At 43.0% G+C, this 23,067-nt stretch overlaps 1 protein-coding gene and 1 long non-coding RNA gene across 2 annotated transcripts; one reads left to right on the top strand and one right to left on the bottom strand.

Annotated features, from left to right (window-relative positions):
* Window positions 1-10,581: 10,581 nt before the first annotated feature.
* LOC118379568 (uncharacterized) lies at window positions 10,582-14,142 on the top strand. The gene is made up of 3 exons (XR_008143576.1): window positions 10,582-10,639; window positions 10,870-11,437; window positions 11,656-14,142. It is a non-coding gene; the product is annotated as an uncharacterized LOC118379568 (long non-coding RNA).
* Window positions 14,143-20,786: 6,644 nt separating this feature from the next.
* Window positions 20,787-22,867, bottom strand: LOC118379569 (E3 ubiquitin-protein ligase RNF186-like). Its single transcript, XM_035766585.2, has 3 exons — window positions 22,815-22,867; window positions 21,918-22,573; window positions 20,787-21,708 (listed from the first exon to the last, which is right to left on the bottom strand). Exons 2-3 carry the CDS (start codon window positions 22,253-22,255, stop codon window positions 21,633-21,635), a joined length of 414 nt encoding a protein of 137 aa, XP_035622478.2. The 5' UTR covers window positions 22,256-22,573; window positions 22,815-22,867; the 3' UTR covers window positions 20,787-21,632.
* Between the last annotated feature and the right edge of the window lie 200 nt (window positions 22,868-23,067).

Raw genomic sequence — 23,067 nt, 5'->3', positions numbered from 1 at the left:
CTAACCCCCATACATACCATTCCTTATATAGTATATTACATTTAGTCAGGGCTCCATCCACCCTGTTATCTAATCTAACCCCCATTACATACCATTCCTTATATAGTATACTACTTTTAGTCAGGGCTCCATCCACCCTGTTATCTAATCTAACCCCCATACATACCATTCCTTATATAGTATATTACATTTAGTCAGGGCTCCATCCACCCTGTTATCTAATCTAACCCCCATACATACTATTCCTTATATAGTATATTACATTTAGTCAGGGCTCCATCCACCCTGTTATCTAATCTAACCACATACATACCATTCCTTATATAGTATACTACTTTTAGTCAGGGCTCCATCCACCCTGTTATCTAATCTAACCCCCATACATACCATTCCTTATATAGTATATTACATTTAGTCAGGGCTCCATCCACCCTGTTATCTAATCTAACCACATACATACCATTCCTTATATAGTATACTACTTTTAGTCAGGGCTCCATCCACCCTGTTATCTAATCTAACCCCCATACATACCATTCCTTATATAGTATACTACTTTTAGTCAGGGCTCCATCCACCCTGTTATCTAATCTAACCCCATATATACCATTCCCTATATAGTATACTACTTTTAGTCAGGGCTCCATCCACCCTGTTATCTAATCTAACCCCCATACATACCATTCCTTATATAGTATACTACTTTTAGTCAGGGCTCCATCCACCCTGTTATCTAATCTAACCCCCATACATACCATTCCTTATATAGTATACTACTTTTAGTCAGGGCTCCATCCACCCTGTTATCTAATCTAACCCCCATACATACCATTCCTTATATAGTATACTACTTTTAGTCAGGGCTCCATCCACCCTGTTATCTAATCTAACCCCATACATACCATTCCTTATATAGTATACTACTTTTAGTCAGGGCTCCATCCACCCTGTTATCTAATCTAACCCCCATACATACCATTCCTTATATAGTATACTACTTTTAGTCAGGGCCCCATCCACCCTGTTATCTAATCTAACCCCCATACATACCATTCCTTATATAGTATACTACTTTTAGTCAGGGCTCCATCCACCCTGTTATCTAATCTAACCCCCATACATACCATTCCTTATATAGTATACTACTTTTAGTCAGGGCTCCATCCACCCTGTTATCTAATCTAACCACATACATACCATTCCTTATATAGTATACTACTTTTAGTCAGGGCCGTCCTCCATCCACCCTGTTATCTAATCTAACCCCCATACATACCATTCCTTATATAGTATACTACTTTTAGTCAGGGCCGTCCCCCATCCACCCTGTTATCTAATCTAACCCCCATACATACCATTCCTTATATAGTATATTACATTTAGTCAGGGCTCCATCCACCCTGTTATCTAATCTAACCCCCATACATACCATTCCTTATATAGTATACTACTTTTAGTCAGGGCTCCATCCACCCTGTTATCTAATCTAACCCCCATACATACCATTCCTTATATAGTATACTACTTTTAGTCAGGGCTCCATCCACCCTGTTATCTAATCTAACCCCCATACATACCATTCCTTATATAGTATACTACTTTTAGTCAGGGCTCCATCCACCCTGTTATCTAATCTAACCCCCATACATACCATTCCTTATATAGTATACTACTTTTAGTCAGGGCTCCATCCACCCTGTTATCTAATCTAACCCCCATACATACCATTCCTTATATAGTATACTACTTTTAGTCAGGGCTCCATCCACCCTGTTATCTAATCTAACCCCCATACATACCATTCCTTATATAGTATACTACTTTTAGTCAGGGCTCCATCCACCCTGTTATCTAATCTAACCCCCATACATACCATTCCTTATATAGTATACTACTTTTAGTCAGGGCTCCATCCACCCTGTTATCTAATCTAACCCCCATACATACCATTCCTTATATAGTATACTACTTTTAGTCAGGGCTCCATCCACCCTGTTATCTAATCTAACCCCCATACATACCATTCCTTATATAGTATACTACTTTTAGTCAGGGCTCCATCCACCCTGGTATCTAATCTAACACCCATACATACCATTCCTTATATAGTATACTACTTTTAGTCAGGGCCCCATCCACCCTGTTATCTAATCTAACCCCCATACATACCATTCCTTATATAGTATACTACTTTTAGTCAGGGCTCCATCCACCCTGGTATCTAATCTAACACCCATACATACCATTCCTTATATAGTATACTACTTTTAGTCAGGGCTCCATCCACCCTGTTATCTAATCTAACCCCCATACATACCATTCCTTATATAGTATACTACATTTAGTCAGGGCTCCATCCACCCTGTTATCTAATCTAACCCCCATACATACCATTCCTTATATAGTATACTACTTTTAGTCAGGGCCCCATCCACCCTGTTATCTAATCTAACCCCCATACATACCATTCCTTATATAGTATACTACTTTTAGTCAGGGCCCCATCCACCCTGTTATCTAATCTAACACCCATACATACCATTCCTTATATAGTATACTACTTTTAGTCAGGGCTCCATCCACCCTGTTATCTAATCTAACCCCCATACATACCATTCCTTATATAGTATACTACTTTTAGTCAGGGCTCCATCCACCCTGTTATCTAATCTAACCCCCATACATACCATTCCTTATATAGTATACTACTTTTAGTCAGGGCTCCATCCACCCTGTTATCTAATCTAACCCCCATACATACCATTCCTTATATAGTATACTACATTTAGTCAGGGCTCCATCCACCCTGTTATCTAATCTAACCCCCATACATACCATTCCTTATATAGTATACTACTTTTAGTCAGGGCTCCATCCACCCTGTTATCTAATCTAACCCCCATACATACCATTCCTTATATAGTATACTACTTTTAGTCAGGGCCCCATCCACCCTGTTATCTAATCTAACCCCCATACATACCATTCCTTATATAGTATACTACTTTTAGTCAGGGCTCCATCCACCCTGTTATCTAAGCTAACCCCCATACATACCATTCCTTATATAGTATACTACTTTTAGTCAGGGCTCCATCCACCCTGTTATCTAATCTAACCCCCATACATACCATTCCTTATATAGTATACTACTTTTAGTCAGGGCTCCATCCACCCTGTTATCTAATCTAACCCCCATACATACCATTCCTTATATAGTATACTACTTTTAGTCAGGGCTCCATCCACCCTGTTATCTAATCTAACCCCCATACATACCATTCCTTATATAGTATACTACTTTTAGTCAGGGCTCCATCCACCCTGTTATCTAATCTAACCCCCATACATACCATTCCTTATATAGTATACTACTTTTAGTCAGGGCTCCATCCACCCTGTTATCTAATCTATCCCCCATACATACCATTCCTTATATAGTATACTACTTTTAGTCAGGGCTCCATCCACCCTGTTATCTAATCTAACCCCCATACATACAGTACATCAGAATGTTGTAGTTTTTATTTCTCTTTCTACATATCTCCCGTTAATGACTAACCACTGTTTTTTTCCTCTCTTAGTTGGAAAAGAGGAGGGAGCTGTAGGTTAACAAATAAATTATGATTTTATGTGACAGTTTGTATGATGACTCATTCAATTACAGTAAATGTTGCATACAAATGGTGGACCCAAAACACTGAGACACTAACCCTTAGGACATGCTGTCTGTCTGCCTACCTGTCTCTCTGTTTGTCTGTCTATCTGCCTGTCTCTCTGTCTATCTGCCTGTCTCTCTGTCTCTGTCTATCTGCCTGTCTCTCTATCTCTGAATCTGTCTGCCTACCTGTCTCTCTGTTTGTCTGTCTATCTGCCTGTCTCTCTGTCTCTGTCTATCTGCCTGTCTCTCTGTCTCTGTCTATCTGCCTGTCTCTCTGTCTCTGTCTATCTGCCTGTCTCTCTATCTCTGAATCTGTCTGCCTACCTGTCTCTCTGTTTGTCTGTCTATCTGCCTGTCTCTCTGTCTCTGTCTATCTGCCTGTCTCTCTGTTTGTCTGTCTATCTGCCTGTCTCTCTGTCTCTGTCTATCTGCCTGTCTCTCTATCTCTGAATCTGTCTGCCTCCCTGTCTCTCTGTTTGTCTGTCTATCTGCCTGTCTCTCTATCTGCCTGTCTCTCTGTCTCTGTCTATCTGCCTGTCTCTCTGTCTCTGTCTATCTGCCTGTCTCTCTGTCTCTGTCTATCTGCCTGTCTCTCTGTCTCTGTCTATCTGCCTGTCTCTCTGTCTCTGTCTATCTGCCTGTCTCTCTGTCTCTGTCTATCTGCCTGTCTCTCTGTCTCTGTCTATCTGCCTGTCTCTCTCTCTCTGTCTATCTGCCTGTCTCTCTATCTCTGAATCTGTCTGCCTACCTGTCTCTCTGTTTGTCTGTCTATCTGCCTGTCTCTCTGTCTCTGTCTATCTGCCTGTCTCTCTGTCTCTGTCTATCTGCCTGTCTCTCTGTCTCTGTCTATCTGCCTGTCTCTCTGTCTCTGTCTATCTGCCTGTCTCTCTGTCTCTGTCTATCTGCCTGTCTCTCTGTCTCTGTCTATCTGCCTGTCTCTCTGTCTCTGTCTATCTGCCTGTCTCTCTGTCTCTGAATCTGTCTATCTGCCTGTATTTCTGTCTCTGTCTATCTGCCTGTCTCTCTGTTTGTCTGTCTATCTGCCTGTCTCTCTGTCTCTGTCTATCTGCCTGTCTCTCTGTCTCTGAATCTGTCTATCTGCCTGTATTTCTGTCTCTGTCTATCTGCCTGTCTCTCTGTTTGTCTGTCTATCTGCCTGTCTCTCTGTCTCTGTCTATCTGCCTGTCTCTCTGTCTCTGTCTATCTGCCTGTCTCTCTGTCTCTGTCTATCTGCCTGTCTCTCTATCTCTGAATCTGTCTGCCTACCTGTCTCTCTGTTTGTCTGTCTATCTGCCTGTCTCTCTCTCTCTGTCTATCTGCCTGTCTCTCTCTCTGTCTATCTGCCTGTCTCTCTATCTCTGACTCTGTCTATCTGCCTGTATTTCTGTCTCTGTCTGTCTGATTGTATGTCTGTTTCTGTCACATGTCATGACGCTGTTGAGACAAAGCAGGTACGGGGAGTAAAACATTGAATTATAACGGACAGAGACGAGACAAGAAACAATCAATGCAGCAGCGTTGGAACAGACAAATATAGGAGAGGAAAATTGAGTCCAGGTGAGTCCAATAACACTGATGCTGGTGACCAGGGAAGGCAGGTGTGAGTGATGCAGGGTAATCTGGAGCCCTCAAGCGCCAGGGGAAGGGAAGAGTGGGAGCAGACGTGACAGTTTCTCTGTCAGCCTGTTCTGTCTGACTCTGTCTGTCTGACTCTGCCTGCCTGTTCTGCCTGCCTGTTCTGTCTGCCTGTCTCTGTCTGCCTGTTCTGTCTGCCTGTTCTGTCTGTCTGCCTCTGTCTGTCTGACTCTGTCTTCCTGTTCTGTCTGCCTGTTCTGTCTGCATGTTCTGTCTGACTGTCTGTCTGACTCTGTCTGCCTGTTCTGTCTGCCTGTTCTGTCTGCCTGTTCTGTCTGACTCTTCTGTCTGCCTGTCTCTGTCTGCCTGTTCTGTCTGCCTGTTCTGTCTGCCTGTCTCTGCCTGCCTGTTCTGTCTGCCTGTTCTGTCTGCCTGTCTCTGTCTGCCTGTTCTGTCTGCCTGTCTCTGTCGGACTCTAGTAGACACTGTGAGTAGGTTGGTGAATGAGGACCATTAAACAGAGAAATATGGACCTAGTAGACACTGTGAGTAGGTTGGTGAATGAGGACCATTAAATAGAGAAATATGGACCTAGTAGACCTATATAGACCCTAATGAGGAGACAACAGTCTATATAGACCCTAGTGAGGAGACAACAGTCTATATAGACCCTAATGAGGAGACAACAGTCTATATAGACCCTAATGAGGAGACAACAGTCTTTATAGACCCTAATGAGGAGACAACAGTCTATATAGAACCTATATATAATCTTTGTGTTTAATATGTCTATTTTATGGCTCCTATTCGGTTTGTTTTTCTTAACTTTTCTTGATAATTGTAGCCTTAAGGTGTCTGTCAGAGAAATAGGCAGCTCTATTGTCCCTGTGTGTGTCCCAATTGGATCCCTATTCCATATGTATTCCACTGCTTTTGACCAGAGCCTTTGCCTTTAAAGTAGTGCACTATGTAGGGAATAGTGTTCCATTTGGGACAAACAGGGCTGACGGTAGAGCTGGTTACCGTCCCTGGCTAACAGAATTACTCATCATTTATCTCATGTTGTTTTAGTGTGCAGCAATCCGGTTTCAACAGGGAGACTGTTTTCTAATTGACTGGTTAGGGGGGTTGTTAACAAGGTTTCAACAGGGAGACTGTTTTCTAATTGACTGGTTAGGGGGGTTGTTTACAAGGTTTCAACAGGGAGACTGTTTTCTAATTGACTGGTTAAGGGGGTTGTTTACAAGGTTTCAACAGGGAGACTGTTTTCTAATTGACTGGTTAGGGGGGTTGTTAACAAGGTTTCAACAGGGAGACTGTTTTCTAATTGACTGGTTAAGGGGGTTGTTTACAAGGTTTCAACAGGGAGACTGTTTTCTAATTGACTGGTTAGGGGGGTTGTTAACAAGGTTTCAACAGGGAGACTGTTTTCTAATTGACTGGTTAGGGGGGTTGTTTACAAGGTTTCAACAGGGAGACAGTTTTCTAATTGACCGGTTAGGGGGGTTGTTTACAAGGTTTCAACAGGGAGACTGTTTTCTAATTGACTGGTTAGGGGGGTTGTTTACAAGGTTTCAACAGGGAGACTGTTTTCTAATTGAAGGGGTTGTTAACAAGGTTTCAACCCCCATCCAGTGAAAATGCTCCTACAATGAAGATTGATCCATTTTAAACGGAATGTACACTGAGGACACCAGACGTTACGAACACCTTCCTAGTATTAAGCTGGATTCTACAAGGTGTGGAGATGGTTCCACAGGGATGCTTGGCCACGTTCACTCCAATGCTTCCCACATTTGTGTCCAGTTTAGACATCGTTCCACAGGGATGCTTGGCCACGTTCACTCCAATGCTTCCCACAGTTGTGTCCAGTTTAGAAATCGTTCCACAGGGATGCTTGGCCACGTTCACTCCAATGCTTCCCACAGTTGTGTCCAGTTTAGAAATGGTTCCACAGGGATGCTTGGCCACGTTCGCTCCAATGCTTCCCACAGTTGTGTCCAGTTTAGACATCGTTCCACAGGGATGCTTGGCCACGTTCACTCCAATGCTTCCCACAGTTGTGTCCAGTTTAGACATCGTTCCACAGGGATGCTTGGCCACGTTCACTCCAATGCTTCCCACAGTTGTGTCCAGTTTAGACATCGTTCCACAGGGATGCTTGGCCACGTTCGCTCCAATGCTTCCCACAGTTGTGTCCAGTTTAGACATCGTTCCACAGGGATGCTTGGCCACGTTCACTCCAATGCTTCCCACAGTTGTGTCCAGTTTAGACATCGTTCCACAGGGATGCTTGGCCACGTTCACTCCAATGCTTCCCACAGTTGTGTCCAGTTTAGACATCGTTCCACAGGGATGCTTGGCCACGTTCACTCCAATGCTTCCCACAGTTGTGTCCAGTTTTCTTACCAGGATGTGTATTCCCAGCATGCGCTGACCAACTGGTAAGTGTCTTCACTGACATTTTCAACCTGTCCCTGATGGAGTCTTTACCACCAACATGTTTCAAGCAGACCACCATAGTCCCTGTGCCCAAGAACACGAAGGTAACTTGCCTAAATGACCTCCGACCCGTAGCACTCACATCTGTAGCCACAACGACGGGGCTGTAGTAGAGCGTGTCGAGAGTTTCATGTTGAAGAGTTACAGTCATGAAGAGGGCACAACAAAACCTCTTCCCCCTTAAGAGACTAAAAAGATTTGGCATGGGTCCCCAGATCCTCAAAAAGTTCTACAGCTACACCATCGAGAGCATCTTCACCGGTTGCATCACCGCCTGGTCTGGCAACTGCTCTGCAGCCGACCAACCGTAAGGCGTTACAGAGGGTAGTGTGTACGGCCCAGAACATCACTGGGGCCAAGCTTCCTGCCATCCAGGACCTATATAATAGGCGATGTCAGAGGAAAGCCCATAAAATTGACAGAGACTACAGTCACCCAAGTCATAGACTGTTTCCCCTGCTACCCCACGGCAAGCGGTAAGCTCCAAGTCTGGGACCAAAAGGCTCCTTAACAGCTTCTACCCCAAAGTCATAAGACTTCTACCCCCCCACCCCACTGCTGCTACTCACTGTTATTATCTATGCATCCTCACTTCACCCCTACCTACATCTACACATTACCTTGACTAACATGTACTCCTGCACACTGACTCGGTACCGGTACCCCTCATTATTGTTATTTTATGGTGTTACTTTTTATTATTTTTTACTTTCGTTTATTTGGTAAATATTTTCTTAACTCTATTTCTCGAACTACACTGTTGGTTAAGGGCTCGTAATTTGAAGTGCTTTGAAAGGCTGGTCATGGCTCACATCAACACCATTATCCCAGAAACCCTAGACCCACTCCAATTTGCATACCGCCCAAACAGATCTACAGATGATGCAATCTCTATTGCACTCAACACTGCCCTTTCCCACCTGGACAAAAGGAACATTCATTGACTACAGCTCAGCTTTCAACACCATAGTGCCCTCAAAGGACCCTGAGACTAAACACCTCCCTCTGCAACTGGATTCTGGACTTCATGACGGGCCGCCCCCAGGTGGTAAGGGTAGGTAACAACACATCTGCCACGCTGATCCTCAACACAGGGGCCCCTCAGGGGTGCGTGATCAGTCCCCTCCTCACTCATGACTGCATAGCCAGGCACTACTCCAATACCATCATTATGTTTGCCGATGACACAACAGTGGTAGGTCTGATCACCGACAACGATGAGAAAGCTTACAGGGAGGAGGTCAGAGACCTGGCCGTGTGGTGCCAGGACAACAACCTCTCCCTCAACGTGATCAAGACAAAGGTGATTGTGGACTACAGGAAAAGGAGGAACGAGCACGCCCCCATTCTCATCGACGGGGCTGTAATGGAGCAGGTTGAGAGCTTCAAGTTCCTTGGTGTCCACATCACCAACAACCTATCATGGTCCAAACACACCAAGACACAAGACTCCTGAACTTCTAATCAAATGGCTACCCAGACTATTTGCATTGCCCCCCTCTTTTACATTGCTGCTACTCTCTGTTTATTATCTATGCATAGTCACTTTAACTTTACCTACATCTACATATGACCTCAATTACCTCGACTAACTGGTGCCACCGCACACTGACTCTGTACCAGTACCTCCCTTTATATACCCTAGCTATTGTTATTTTACTGCTGCTCTTTAATTATTTGTAACTTTTAATTTGATTTATTTTATCTATCTATTTTATACTTACCACTTATTTTTCCTAAAACTGCACTGTTGGTTAAGTGCTTGTAAGTAAGCATTTCACTGTGAGGTCCACACCTGTTGTATTCTGCATTTCACTGTGAGGTCCACACCTGTTGTATTCTGCATTTCACTGTGAGGTCCACACCTGTTGTATTCAGCATTTCACTGTGAGGTCCACACCTGTTGTATTCTGCATTTCACTGTGAGGTCCACACCTGTTGTATTCTGCATTTCACTGTGAGGTCCACACCTGTTGTATTCAGCATTTCACTGTGAGGTCCACACCTGTTGTATTCTGCATTTCACTGTGAGGTCCACACCTGTTGTATTCTGCATTTCACTGTGAGGTCCACACCTGTTGTATTCTGCATTTCACTGTGAGGTCCACACCTGTTGTATTCTGCATTTCACTGTGAGTTCCACACCTGTTGTATTCTGCATTTCACTGTGAGTTCCACACCTGTTGTATTCAGCATTTCACTGTGAGGTCCACACCTGTTGTATTCCGCGCATGTGACAAATACAATTTGATTGGATGTCCTTTGGGTGATGGACCATTCTTGACACACACAGGAAACTGTTGAGCGTGAAAAACCCAGCAGCAGTTTTGAAGTTCTTGACCCAAACCGGTGTGCCTGGCACATTCTGCCATATCCCATTCAAAGGCACTTACATCTTTTGTCTTACCCGTTCACCCTCTAAATGGCACATATACACAATCCACGCCTCAATTGTCTCAAGGTTTAAAAATCCTTCTTTAACCCGTCTCCTCCCCTTCATCTACACTGACTGAAGTGGATTTAACAGGTAACATCAATAAGGGATCATAGCTTTCACCTGGATTCACCTGGTCAGTCAATGTCATGGAAAGAGCAGGTGTTCTTAATGTTTTGTACACTCAGTGTACGTGCCATTTGTAGACATGAGCACCTGCCCTGAAAATGTCTCTACGCAACCCTGGCAATTCACCTGAAGCGACCTAGAAGTGTTTAACTCGTTCCATGGAACTTTCCTGCCTCACCTGAGAGTAGAGGAGGTGAAAGACCGCCCTTTCTGGGATAATAACTGAATTTAGTCTCCTCCCCAAAAGCTTAAAATAGGAGCACACACACTCTTCTCTCACACACACAAAGTTTCGTCGTAGGATAGTTGGTCGCTGTGCTGAAAATCTTCCAGAACCTGTAAGTAAAATATTGTCTCTCATTGATAATGATAAAAGTGAAAAGGTTTGTCTATATCTGATAACGATGGATGTTATAAATATGTGTGATATTTTTTGTCTTCATGTCTAATCAGAAAAACCTGACAGCCTGTTGATTTAAGATACGTTATCACATTAGATATGTTTACATAGTGCCAGTGATGAAGTCACTGAGTCTAATTTAATTTAACATCTTAATGTCTTTTGCAGGTTCCTGACCTACGCTCCTAAGCACAGATCTAGGATCAGCTCATCCTCATCAAATCCAAACCAGGACCTTATTAAACCACAAGGGGAACACTAACCTCAGACCAGCGTTTAAACCCCATGTCTTCCTGCCAAGACACTGACACTCCTTCCAGAATTCCTCTGCGCTCCAGCCGTCCATCCATCCATCCATCCATCCAGCCGTCCATCCATCCATCCATCCACACCCCAGCCAGCCAGCCATGGGTCTGATGGGCGAGGACATGGAGTGCTGCGTCTGCCTCCAGCCCTACTCTCGCAGGGAGAAGATCCCTCGGATGCTCCACTGTAAGCACACATTCTGTGGGCTGTGCTTGCAGGCGATGTCCAGGCTCCAAAGCGGCCTACTGACAGTCTGCTGCCCCCTGTGCCGTTGGATCACCTGCACCAAGCCCAGCCTCACCCTGCCGGGGTCGCTGTGGATTAACACTGAGATCTGGGACCAGATACTAAACAGACAACAGGAAGAGGAGGAGGAGGAAGAGTGGAAGGGAGCTAACAGACAGACACAGACCACCACACAGTACAGATGGTGGGTACCCCAGGCAAAGGTGGATGGATTGATAGACAGATTTAGAAACCTGGAGAAACCCTCCTCTGTTCTCTGATCTTCCTAACATTTAGTTCTGTCTCTTTTGTTCTCTATTTCTGCTCTCTCTCTCCCTCTCTCTCTCTCTCTCTCTCTCTCTCTCTCTCTCTCTCTCTCTCTCTCTCTCTCTCTCCTGTTTATTTCCCCCTTCTCTCCTCTAGTTCTCCATCAAGGCATTGTGGCCTGAGGCTCAAACTACAGAATTTCCTGAGGAGGATGAAGCACAATGTACTGTAAACCGAGAATACGAAGAGCAGAGAAAAAGAAGCCTGGATTTTCCCATTTCAGAGCAGGAGATACTCATTGAGTAATGAAGCTAATTCACAAAACAGGACCGACCGGTGATTTTCCATAATGAAGCAAGATTGAACCAATTATTCATATGCTTTGTGTTTGATTGACTTTGGGAATGTGTAATGTTCTCAGTCGACTTACCTGGTAAAATAAGGGTTAAATTATAATATTAATAATAAAGGATGGATAGGTGGAGGAAATAAAAAATAAGATATTAAATGGATTGAGGAAGAAAGAAAGATAAAGGTAAAGTTATGAATAGATGGACGGACGTAAGGACGGACAGACAGACAGACAGACAGACAGACAGACAGACAGACAGACAGACAGACAGACAGACAGACAGACAGACAGACAGACAGACAGATAGATGGGTTAAGGTTAGAGACTGTGTGCTGTACAATGTGTGTCTGTATACAATATGCTGTGAACAATGTTTATAATAGATGTTTAATGATTTGATAAAAGGGTGTATCACTCTCTGTCTAATCATGTCTCAGAGAACCCTGTATGAATTCTTGCATATGAGATTCCATAAAAACATCACTTTGACAAAGATACGACCAAAATTGACTTTTTCGGAGGAGGTTAGGAGAATTTATGCAGCATGTTCGGGGAATGATTCTGTGATTAATTTCCTGCTGTGAGTTATTGTTTTATTTAACGATGCAAGTCAGTTCAGAACAAATTATGATTTTCAATGATGGTCTAGGAACAGTGGGTTAACTGCCTTGTTCAGGAGCAGAATGACAGATTTTTACCTTGTCAGCTCGGGGATACAATCTTGCAACCTTTCGGTTACTAGTCCAATGCTCTAAACACTAGAATACACTGCCGCCCTGTCACGGCTTTCTTCCTGGGAACGAGAGGCTATATGGCTGCCTAAATATGGCTCCCAATCAGAGACAACGAAAAACACCTGCCTCGGACTGAGAACCAATCTAGGCAACCATAGACTTACCTAGACACCTAAACTGAACAGAACCCCATAAATCTACAAAAACCCCTAGACAAGCGTTTATTTGACAAGGGCCAAGCTAGTACAGTATAGAGAATAGTACTTTTGACAAGGGCCAAGCTAGTACAATATATAGAATAGTACTTTAGACCAGGGCCAAGCTAGTACAGTATATAGTATAGTACTTTAGATCAGGGACCGGCTACTACAGTATATGGTATAGTACTTTAGACCAGGGCCAAGCTAGTACAGTATATAGTATACTACTTTAGACCAGGGCCCGGCTAGTACAGTATATAGTATTCTACTTTAGACCAGGGCCCAGCTAGTGCAGTGTATAGTATACTACTTTAGACCAGGGCCCGGCTAGTACAGTATATAGTATTCTACTTTAGACCAGGGCCCAGCTAGTGCAGTGTATAGTATACTACTTTAGACCAGGGCCCGGCTAGTGCAGTATATAGTATACTACTTTAGACCAGGGCCCAGCTAGTGCAGTATATAGTATACTACTTTAGACCAGGGCCCGGCTAGTACAGTATATAGTATACTACTTTAGACCAGGGCCCAGCTAGTGCAGTATATAGTAAACTACTTTAGACCAGGGCCCAGCTAGTGCAGTATATAGTAAACTACTTTAGACCAGGGCCCAGCTAGTGCAGCATACTGTACAGGGATGCCATTTCAGACAGATGGTGATATGAGTTGACACGTCTTGGGTTGTGTTCGTTGCCAGTCAGTCAACCCATGAGCCAATCAGTTCAGTGAGTTTTCCTTACTGTGCTGAGGCAGGGATTTAGAGACCAATATGTTTAGATATCCACTTAGCTGACCAGTATAGCAACAACGCAACAGTCTATACAGACCTTAATGAGGAGACAGCAGTCTATATAGGCCCTAGTGAGGAGACAACAGTCTATATAGACCTTAATGAGGAGACAACAGTCTATATAGGCCCTAGTGAGGAGACAACAGTCTATATAGACCCTAGTGAGGAGACAACAGTCTATATAGACCCTAGTGAGGAGACAACAGTCTATCTAGACCATAGTGAGGAGACAACAGTCCTATATAGGCCCGAATGAGGAGACAACAGTCTATATAGGCCCTAGTGAGGAGACAGCAGTCTATATAGGCCCTAGTGAGGAGACAACAGTCTATATAGGCCCTAGTGAGGAGACAGCAGTCTATATAGGCCCGAATGAGGAGACAACAGTCTATAGAGTGCATTCAGAAATTATTCAGACCAATTGACTTTTTCCACATTTTGTTACATTACAGCCTTGTCCTAAAATGGATTAAATATAATATGCTCACCCATCTACACACAATTCTCCATAATGACAAAGCAAAATCAGGATTTATGAATTTTTTTTGCAAATGTATTACAAATAAAAACTGGAAATTTCACAATATCATAAGCATTCAGAGCCTTTGATCACTACTTTGTTGTAGTATCTTTGGCAGTGATTACAGCCTCGAGTCTTGTTGGCTATGACTCTACAAGATTTGCATACCTGTGTTTGGGGAGTTTCTCCCATTCTTCTCTGCAGATCCTCTCAAGTTCTGTCAGGTTGATAAGGAATGTTGCTGCACAGCTTTTTTCTCTCCAGAGATGTTCTATCGACTTCATTCCAGGCTCTGGCTGGGCCACTCAAGGACATTCAGAGACTTGTCCAAAAGCCACTCCTGTGTTGTCTTGGCTGTGTGCTTAGGGTCCTTGTCCTGTTAGAAGGTGAATCTTCACCGCAGTCTGAGGTCCTGATCGCTCTGGACCAGGTTTTCATCAAAGATCTCTCTGTACTTTGCTCCGTTCATCTTTCCCTTGATCCTGACTTGTCTCCCAGTCCCTGCTGCTGAAAAACATCCCAACAGCATGATACTGCCACCACCATGCTTTACCGTAGGGCGTGACGCTTGGCATTTAGGCCAAAGAGTTCAATCTTGGTTTCATCAGACCAGAGAATCTTGTTCCTCATGGTCTAAGAGTCCTTTAGATGCCTTTTGGCAAACTCCAAGCGGGCTGTTATGCGCCTTTTTACTGAGGAGCGGCTTCTGTCTGGTCACTCTACCATGAAGGCCTGATTTGGTGGAGTGCTGCAGAGATGGTTGTCCATCTGGAAGGTTCTCCCATATCCACAGAGGAACTCTGGAGCTCTGTCAGTGACCATTGGGTTCTTGGTCACCTCCATGACCAAGGTCCTCCCCCCGATTGCTCGGTTTGGCCTGGTGGCCAGCTCCAGGAAGATTCTTGGTGGTTCCAAACTTCTTCCATTTAAGAATGATGGAGGCCACTGTGTTCTTGGTGAACCTTGAATACAGCAGACATTTTTTGGTACCCTTCCCCAGATCTGTGCCTCGACACAATCCTGTCTCGGAGATCTACGGACAATTCCTTCGACTTCAAGGCTTGATTTTTGTTCTGACATGTACTGTCAACTGACCTTTATATTGAGATTCAAGAAGGCAGACAGACGTCTTTGTCCTTCGTCTTGTCATGTATGTATCTTTTTACATATTTTTCTTCGCATAACTTTTTTTTACGTGTTTTTCATAACCTCAACTTCAAAAAAAACTCTCCTGCACCCCGCCTCACCCAATGTGGTGTGGATCTGTTTTTTCTGAAGTATTTTTTTATTTACCTTGGAAGCAGAATCCCCCGACAGATTCTAGCCAGTTCACTAGCTACTAGCTAGTAGTCAGCTAACCACTGCTAGCGGTCATCAGCTAACCTTTAGCTCAGAAAGCTCTCGCCAGTTTGTACAACTCAAAACTGAGCATACCGGACCTATTTTCTCTCCGCATCCCAGGATTCCAAGCTCTGGGACATCACAGGGAGCTGCTATCCGAGTGACTACTGCTCCTTTTACTCTCTGTCCCTAACGCACTAGACAACCAATTTTTCTAGCCTTTAGCCTTACCCTCATCCTACTCCTCCTCTGTTCCTCGGGTGATGTGGAGGTTAACCCAGGCCCTGCGTGTCCCCAGGCACTCTCATTTGTTGGCTTCTGTAATCGAAAAAGCCTGTGTCTGTGTCTGTTTCAAGCATGTTAACATCAGAAGCCTCCTCCCTAAGTTTGTTTTACTCACCCTGATGTCCTTGCCGTGTCTGAATCCTGGCTTAGGAAGGCCACCAAAAATTCGGAGATTTCCAAACCCAACTACAACATTTTCAGTCAAGATAGAACTGCCAAAGGGGGAGGAGTTGCAATCGATTGCAGAGATAGCTTGCAAAGTTCTGTTATACTTTCCAGGTCTACGCCCAAACAGTACGAGCTTCTACTTTTAAAAATTAATCTCTCCAGAAATAAATCTCTCACTGTTGCTGCCCGTTATAGACCCCCCTCAGCTCCCAGCTGTGCCCTGGACACCATATGTGAATTGATTGCACCCCCATCTATCTTCAGAGTTCATTCTGTTAGGTGACCTAAACTGGGATATGCTTAACACCCCAGCAGTCCTACAAATTGGATGCAGTCTATCACAGTGCCATCCGTTTTGTCACCAAAGCCCCATATACTACCCACCACTGCGACCTGTACGCTCTCATTGGTTGGCCCTCACTTCATACTCTTCAACAAACCCACTGACTCCAGGTCATCTATAAGTCTCTGCTTGGTAAAGCCCCACCTTATCTCAGCTCACTGGTCACCATAGCAGCACCCACTTGTAGCACGCACTCTAGCAGGTATATCTCTCTGGTCACCCCCAAAGCCAATTCTTCCTTTGGCCGCCTTTCCTTCCAGTTCGCTGCTGCGAATGATTGGAACGACTACAAAAATCTCTGAAGTTGGAGACTCATACTTCAACCACGAAGGAATACTTATGTAATACTGCATACTTATGTAAATAAGGTATTTATTTTTTATTTTGCAAAAAAAAACGAAAAACCTGTTTTCGATATGTCATTGTTTGGTATTAAGTGTTGATTGATTAAAAACATAAATTTAATCCACTTTAGAATAATAAATAAATAAAGCTGTAGCGTAACAGAACACTTTCTGAAAGCACTGCATAATGAGGAGACAACAGTCTATATAGACCCTAATGAGGAGACAACAGTCTATATAGACCCTAATGAGGAGACAACAGTCTATATAGACCCTAGTGAGGAGACAACAGTCTATATAGACCCTAGTGAGGAGACAACAGTCTATATAGACCCTAATGAGGAGACAACAGTCTATATAGACCCTAATGAGGAGACAACGGTCTATATAGACCCTAATGAGGAGACAACAGTCTATATAGACCCTAATGAGGAGACAACAGTCTATATAGACCCTAGTGAGGAGACAACAGTCTATATAGACCCTAATGAGGAGACAACAGTCTATATAGACCCTAATGAGGAGACAACGGTCTATATAGGCCTTAATGAGAAGACAACAGTCTATATAGGCCCTAATGAGGAGACAACAGTCCTATATAGACCCTGATGAGGAGACAACAGTCTATATAGACCTTAATGAGGAGACAACAGTCTATATAGACCTTAATGAGAAGACAACAGTCTATATAGGCCCTAATGAGGAGACAACAGTCTATATAGACCTTAATGAGGAGACAACGGTCTATATAGGCCTTAATGAGAAGACAACAGTCTATATAGGCCCTAATGAGGAGACAACAGTCCTATATAGACCCTGATGAGGAGACAACAGTCTATATAGACCTTAATGAGGAGACAACAGTCTATATAGACCTTAATGAGAAGACAACAGTCTATATAGGCCCTAATGAGGAGACAACAGTCTATATAGGCCTTAATGAGGAGACAACAGTCTATATAGACCTTAATGAGAAGACAACAGTCTATATAGGCCCTAATGAGGAGACAACAATCTATATAGGCCTTAATGAGGAGACAACGGTCTATATAGACCTTAATGAGGAGACAACAGTCTATATAGGCCCTAATGAGGAGACAACAGTCTATATAGGCCTTAATGAGGAGACAACGGTCTATATATACCTTAATGAGAAGACAACAGTCTATATAGGCCCTAATGAGGAGACAACAATCTATATAGGCCTTAATGAGGAGACAACGGTCTATATAGACCTTAATGAGAAGACAACAGTCTATATAGGCCCTAATGAGGAGACAACAGTCTATATAGGCCTTAATGAGGAGACAACGGTCTATATAGACCTTAATCAGAAGACAACAGTCTATATAGGCCCTAATGAGGAGACAACAATCTATATAGACCCTAATTAGGAGACAACAGTCTATACAGGGTCTAATGAGGAGACAACAGTCTATCTAGACCATAGTGAGGAGACAACAGTCTATATAGACCTTAATGAGGAGACAACAGTTTATATAGACCCTAATGAGGAGACAACAGTCTATACAGACCCTAGTGAGGAGACAACAGTCTATATAGACCCTAGTGAGGAGACAATAGTCTATATAGACCGTAATGAGGAGACAACAGTCTATCTAGACCCTAGTGAGGAGACAACAGTCTATATAGACCTTAATGAGGAGACAACAGTTTATATAGACCCTAATGAGGAGACAACAGTCTATATAGACCCTAGTGAGGAGACAACATTCTATATAGACCTTAATGAGGAGACAACAGTCTATATAGACCCTAATGAGGAGACAACAGTCTATATAGACCCTAGTGAGGAGACAACAGTCTATATAGACCTTAATGAGGAGACAACAGTTTATATAGACCCTAATGAGGAGACAACAGTCTATATAGACCCTAGTGAGGAGACAACAGTCTATATAGAACCTATATATAATCTTTGTGTTTAATATGTCTATTTTATGGCTCCTTTGTGGTTTGTTTTTCTGAACTTTTCTTGATAATTGTAGCCTTAAGGTGTCTGTCAGAGAAATAGGCAGCTCTATTGTCCCTGGCTGTGTCCCAATTGGATCTATTCCATATGTAGTCCACTACTTTTGACCAGAGCCTTTGCCATGAATGTTGTGCACTATGTAGGGAAAAGGGTGCCATTTAGCACAGAGTCCCTGTGTTACCAAACAGTCATATAAAATAATAATGTATTTGTTAACCTACAGCTCCACTGCTCTTTTCCAACTACGAGAGGAAAAAATGGTAGTTAATCATTAACGGAAGAAACAGGTGTGTCAGGTATGTATGGGGGTTAGATTAGATAACAGGGTGGATGGAGCCCTGACTAAAAGTAGTATACTATATAAGGAATGGTATGTATGGGGGTTAGATTAGATAACAGGGTGGATGGGGCCCTGACTAAAAGTAGTATACTATATAAGGAATGGTATGTATGGGGGTTAGATTAGATAACAGGGTGGATGGAGCCCTGACTAAAAGTAGTATACTATATAAGGAATGGTATGTATGGGGGTTAGATTAGATAACAGGGTGGATGGAGCCCTGACTAAAAGTAGTATACTATATAAGGAATGGTATGTAATGGGGGTTAGATTAGATAACAGGGTGGATGGAGCCCTGACTAAAAGTAGTATACTATATAAGGAATGGTATGTATGGGGGTTAGATTAGATAACAGGGTGGATGGAGCCCTGACTAAAAGTAGTATACTATATAAGGAATGGTATGTATGGGGGTTAGATTAGATAACAGGGTGGATGGAGCCCTGACTAAAAGTAGTATACTATATAAGGAATGGTATGTATGTGGTTAGATTAGATAACAGGGTGGATGGGGCCCTGACTAAAAGTAGTATACTATATAAGGAATGGTATGTATGGGGGTTAGATTAGATAACAGGGTGGATGGAGCCCTGACTAAAAGTAGTATACTATATAAGGAATGGTATGTATGGGGGTTAGATTAGATAACAGGGTGGATGGGGCCCTGACTAAAAGTAGTATACTATATAAGGAATGGTATGTATGGGGGTTAGATTAGATAACAGGGTGGATGGGGCCCTGACTAAAAGTAGTATACTATATAAGGAATGGTATGTATGGGGGTTAGATTAGATAACAGGGTGGATGGAGCCCTGACTAAAAGTAGTATACTATATAAGGAATGGTATGTATGGGGGTTAGATTAGATAACAGGGTGGATGGAGCCCTGACTAAAAGTAGTATACTATATAAGGAATGGTATGCATGGGGGTTAGATTAGATAACAGGGTGGATGGAGCCCTGACTAAAAGTAGTATACTATATAAGGAATGGTATGTATGGGGGTTAGATTAGATAACAGGGTGGATGGAGCCCTGACTAAAAGTAGTATACTATATAAGGAATGGTATGTATGGGGGTTAGATTAGATAACAGGGTGGATGGGGCCCTGATTAAAAGTAGTATACTATATAAGGAATGGTATGTATGGGGGTTAGATTAGATAACAGGGTGGATGGAGGACGGCCCTGACTAAAAGTAGTATACTATATAAGGAATGGTATGTATGGGGGTTAGATTAGATAACAGGGTGGATGGGGCCCTGATTAAAAGTAGTATACTATATAAGGAATGGTATGTATGGGGGTTAGATTAGATAACAGGGTGGATGGAGCCCTGACTAAAAGTAGTATACTATATAAGGAATGGTATGTATGGGGGTTAGATTAGATAACAGGGTGGATGGGGCCCTGATTAAAAGTAGTATACTATATAAGGAATGGTATGTATGGGGGTTAGATTAGATAACAGGGTGGATGGAGGACGGCCCTGACTAAAAGTAGTATACTATATAAGGAATGGTATGTATGGGGGTTAGATTAGATAACAGGGTGGATGGGGCCCTGATTAAAAGTAGTAGGAGGACTTCCTAAAAACCCGGTACCGCTACGACCTGAAATGACTTTCGTAGCTGGTTAGGAGAGCTAACCCTAAGCCTTTTCCTAACCTTAACCTCATTCTCCTAACCTGCAAAGTTATTTCCCCGAACATGCTGCATAAATGTATAACATTTATGTACAATGAGGATAAACTAATCCAACATCCCTGGTTTGGGGGACTGGAAATGATGCAGACAATTACATTGATAAAAGAAACAATCTGCAACATTAAAGCTGTTCTAAAATGATGTCATAATAAATACTAAACCTCCACTTCCCTTCACGCAGTAATACACCTTTTATCAAATCATTAAACATTATTATAAACATTGTTCACAGCATATTGTATTGTCCACAGCACACATTGTACAGCACACAGTCTCTAACCTTCACCCCTCTATCAATTCAATTCAATTCAAGGGGATTTATTGGCATGGGAAACATGTGTTAACATTGCCAATGCAAGTGAGGTAGATAATATATAAAGTGAATATATAAAGTGAAATAAACAATAAAAATGAACCGTAAACATTACACATATACAGAAGGTTTAAAACAATAAAGACATTACAAATGTCATATTATATATATATATATATATATACAGTGTTTTAACAATGTACACTATCTATCTATCTATCTATCTATCTATCTATCTATCTATCTATCTATCTATCTATCTATCTATCTATCTATCTATCTATCTATCTATCTATCTATCTGTCTGTCTGTCTGTCTGTCTGTCTGTCTGTCTGTCTGTCTGTCTGTCTGTCTGTCTGTCTGTCTGTCTGTCTGTCTGTCTGTCTGTCTATTCATAACTTCCTTTATCTTTCTTTCTTCCTCAATCCATTTAATATCTTATTTTTTATTTCCTCCACCTATCCATCCTTTATTATTAATATTATAATTTAACCCTTATTTTACCAGGTAAGTCGACTGAGAACATTACACATTCCCAAAGTCAATCAAACACAAAGCATATGAATAATTGGTTCAATCTTGCTTCATTATGGAAAATCACCGGTCGGTCCTGTTTTATGAATTAGCTTCATTACTCAATAAGTCTCTCCTGCTCTGAAATGGGAAAATCCAGTCTTCTTTTTCTCTGCTCTTCGTCTTCTCGGTCTACAGTACCTTGTGCTTCATCCTCCTCAGGAAATTCTGCAGTTTGAGCCTCAGGCCACAATGCCTTGATGGAGAACTAGAGGACAGGAGAGAAGGGGGAAATAAACAGAGAGAGAGAGAGAGAGAGAGAGAGAGAGAGAGAGAGAGAGAGAGAGAGAGAGAGAGAGAGAGAGAGAGAACAAAAGATACAGAACTAAATGTTAGGAAGATCAGAGAACAGAGGAAGGTTTCTCCAGGTTTCTAAATCTGTCTATCAATCCATCCACCTTTGCCTGGGGTACTCACCATCTGTACTGTGTAGTGGTCCGAGTCTGTCTGTTAGCTCCCTTCCACTCTTCCTCCTCTTCCTCCTCCTCCTCTTCCTGTTGTCTGTCTAGTATCTGGTCCCAGATCTCAGTGTTAACCCACAGCGACCCCGGCAGGGTGAGGCTGGGCTCGGTGCAGGTGATCCAACGGCACAGGGGGCAGCAGACTGTCAGTAGGCCGCTTTGGAGCCTGGACATCGCCTGCAAGCACAGCCCACAGAATGTGTGCTTACAGTGGAGCATCCGAGGGATCTTCTCCCTGCGAGAGTAGGGCTGGAGGCAGACACAGCACTCCATGTCCTCGCCCATCAGACCCATGGCTGGCTGGCTGGAGTGTGGATGGATGGATGGACGGACGGATGGATGGATGGACGGCTGGATGGATGGATGGATGGATGGACGGCTGGATGGATGGATGGCTGGATGGATGGATGGATGGATGGATGGATGGATGGATGGATGGATGGATGGATGGATGGATGGACGGCTGGAGTCCAGAGTGTCTTGGCAGGAAGACGTGGGGTTTAATCGCTGGTCTGAGGTTAGTGTTCCCCTTTTGGTTTAATAAGGTCCTGGTTTGGATTTGATGAGGATGAGCTGATCCTAGATCTGTGCTTAGGAGCGTAGGTCAGGAACCTGCAAAAGACATTAAGATGTTAAATTAAATTAGACTCAGTGACTTCATCACTGGCACTATGTAAACATATCTAATGTGATAACGTATCTTAAATCAACAGGCTGTCAGGTTTTTCTGATAAGCCATGAATCAAAAAATACCTTGAAAAATATCAGACACATTTATAACATCCATAGTTATCAGATATAGACAAACCTTTTCACTTTTATCATTATCAATGAGAGACAATATTTTACTTACAGGTTCTGGAAGATTTTCAGCACAGCGACCAACTATCCTATGACAAAACTTTGTGTGTGTGAGAGAAGAGTGTGTGTGCTCCTATTTTAAGCTTTTGGGGAGGAGACTAAATTCAGTTATTTTCCCAGAAAGGGCGGTCTCTCACCTCCTCTACTGTCAGGTGAGGCAGGAAAGTTCCATGGAACGAGTTAAACACTTCTAGGTCACTTCTAAAGCATAATAGGACACTTCAGGAGAATTTCCAGGGCCGTGT

Source organism: Oncorhynchus keta, chromosome 10 (assembly GCF_023373465.1).
Source record: "Oncorhynchus keta strain PuntledgeMale-10-30-2019 chromosome 10, Oket_V2, whole genome shotgun sequence".
Taxonomy (NCBI): domain Eukaryota; kingdom Metazoa; phylum Chordata; class Actinopteri; order Salmoniformes; family Salmonidae; genus Oncorhynchus; species Oncorhynchus keta.
Note: the sequence above shows the minus strand (reverse complement) of the source record. Positions and strands in the feature narration are given on the sequence as shown.

Coding starts and splice junctions, on each gene's coding strand:
- LOC118379569 (XM_035766585.2), bottom strand. CDS start 22,255: ATGGGTCTGATGGGCGAGGACATGGAGTGCTGTGTCTGCCTCCAGCCC. Junction 21,709..21,917: donor ACCACTACACAGTACAGATG/GTGAGTACCCCA, acceptor CCTGTCCTCTAG/TTCTCCATCAAGGCATTGTG.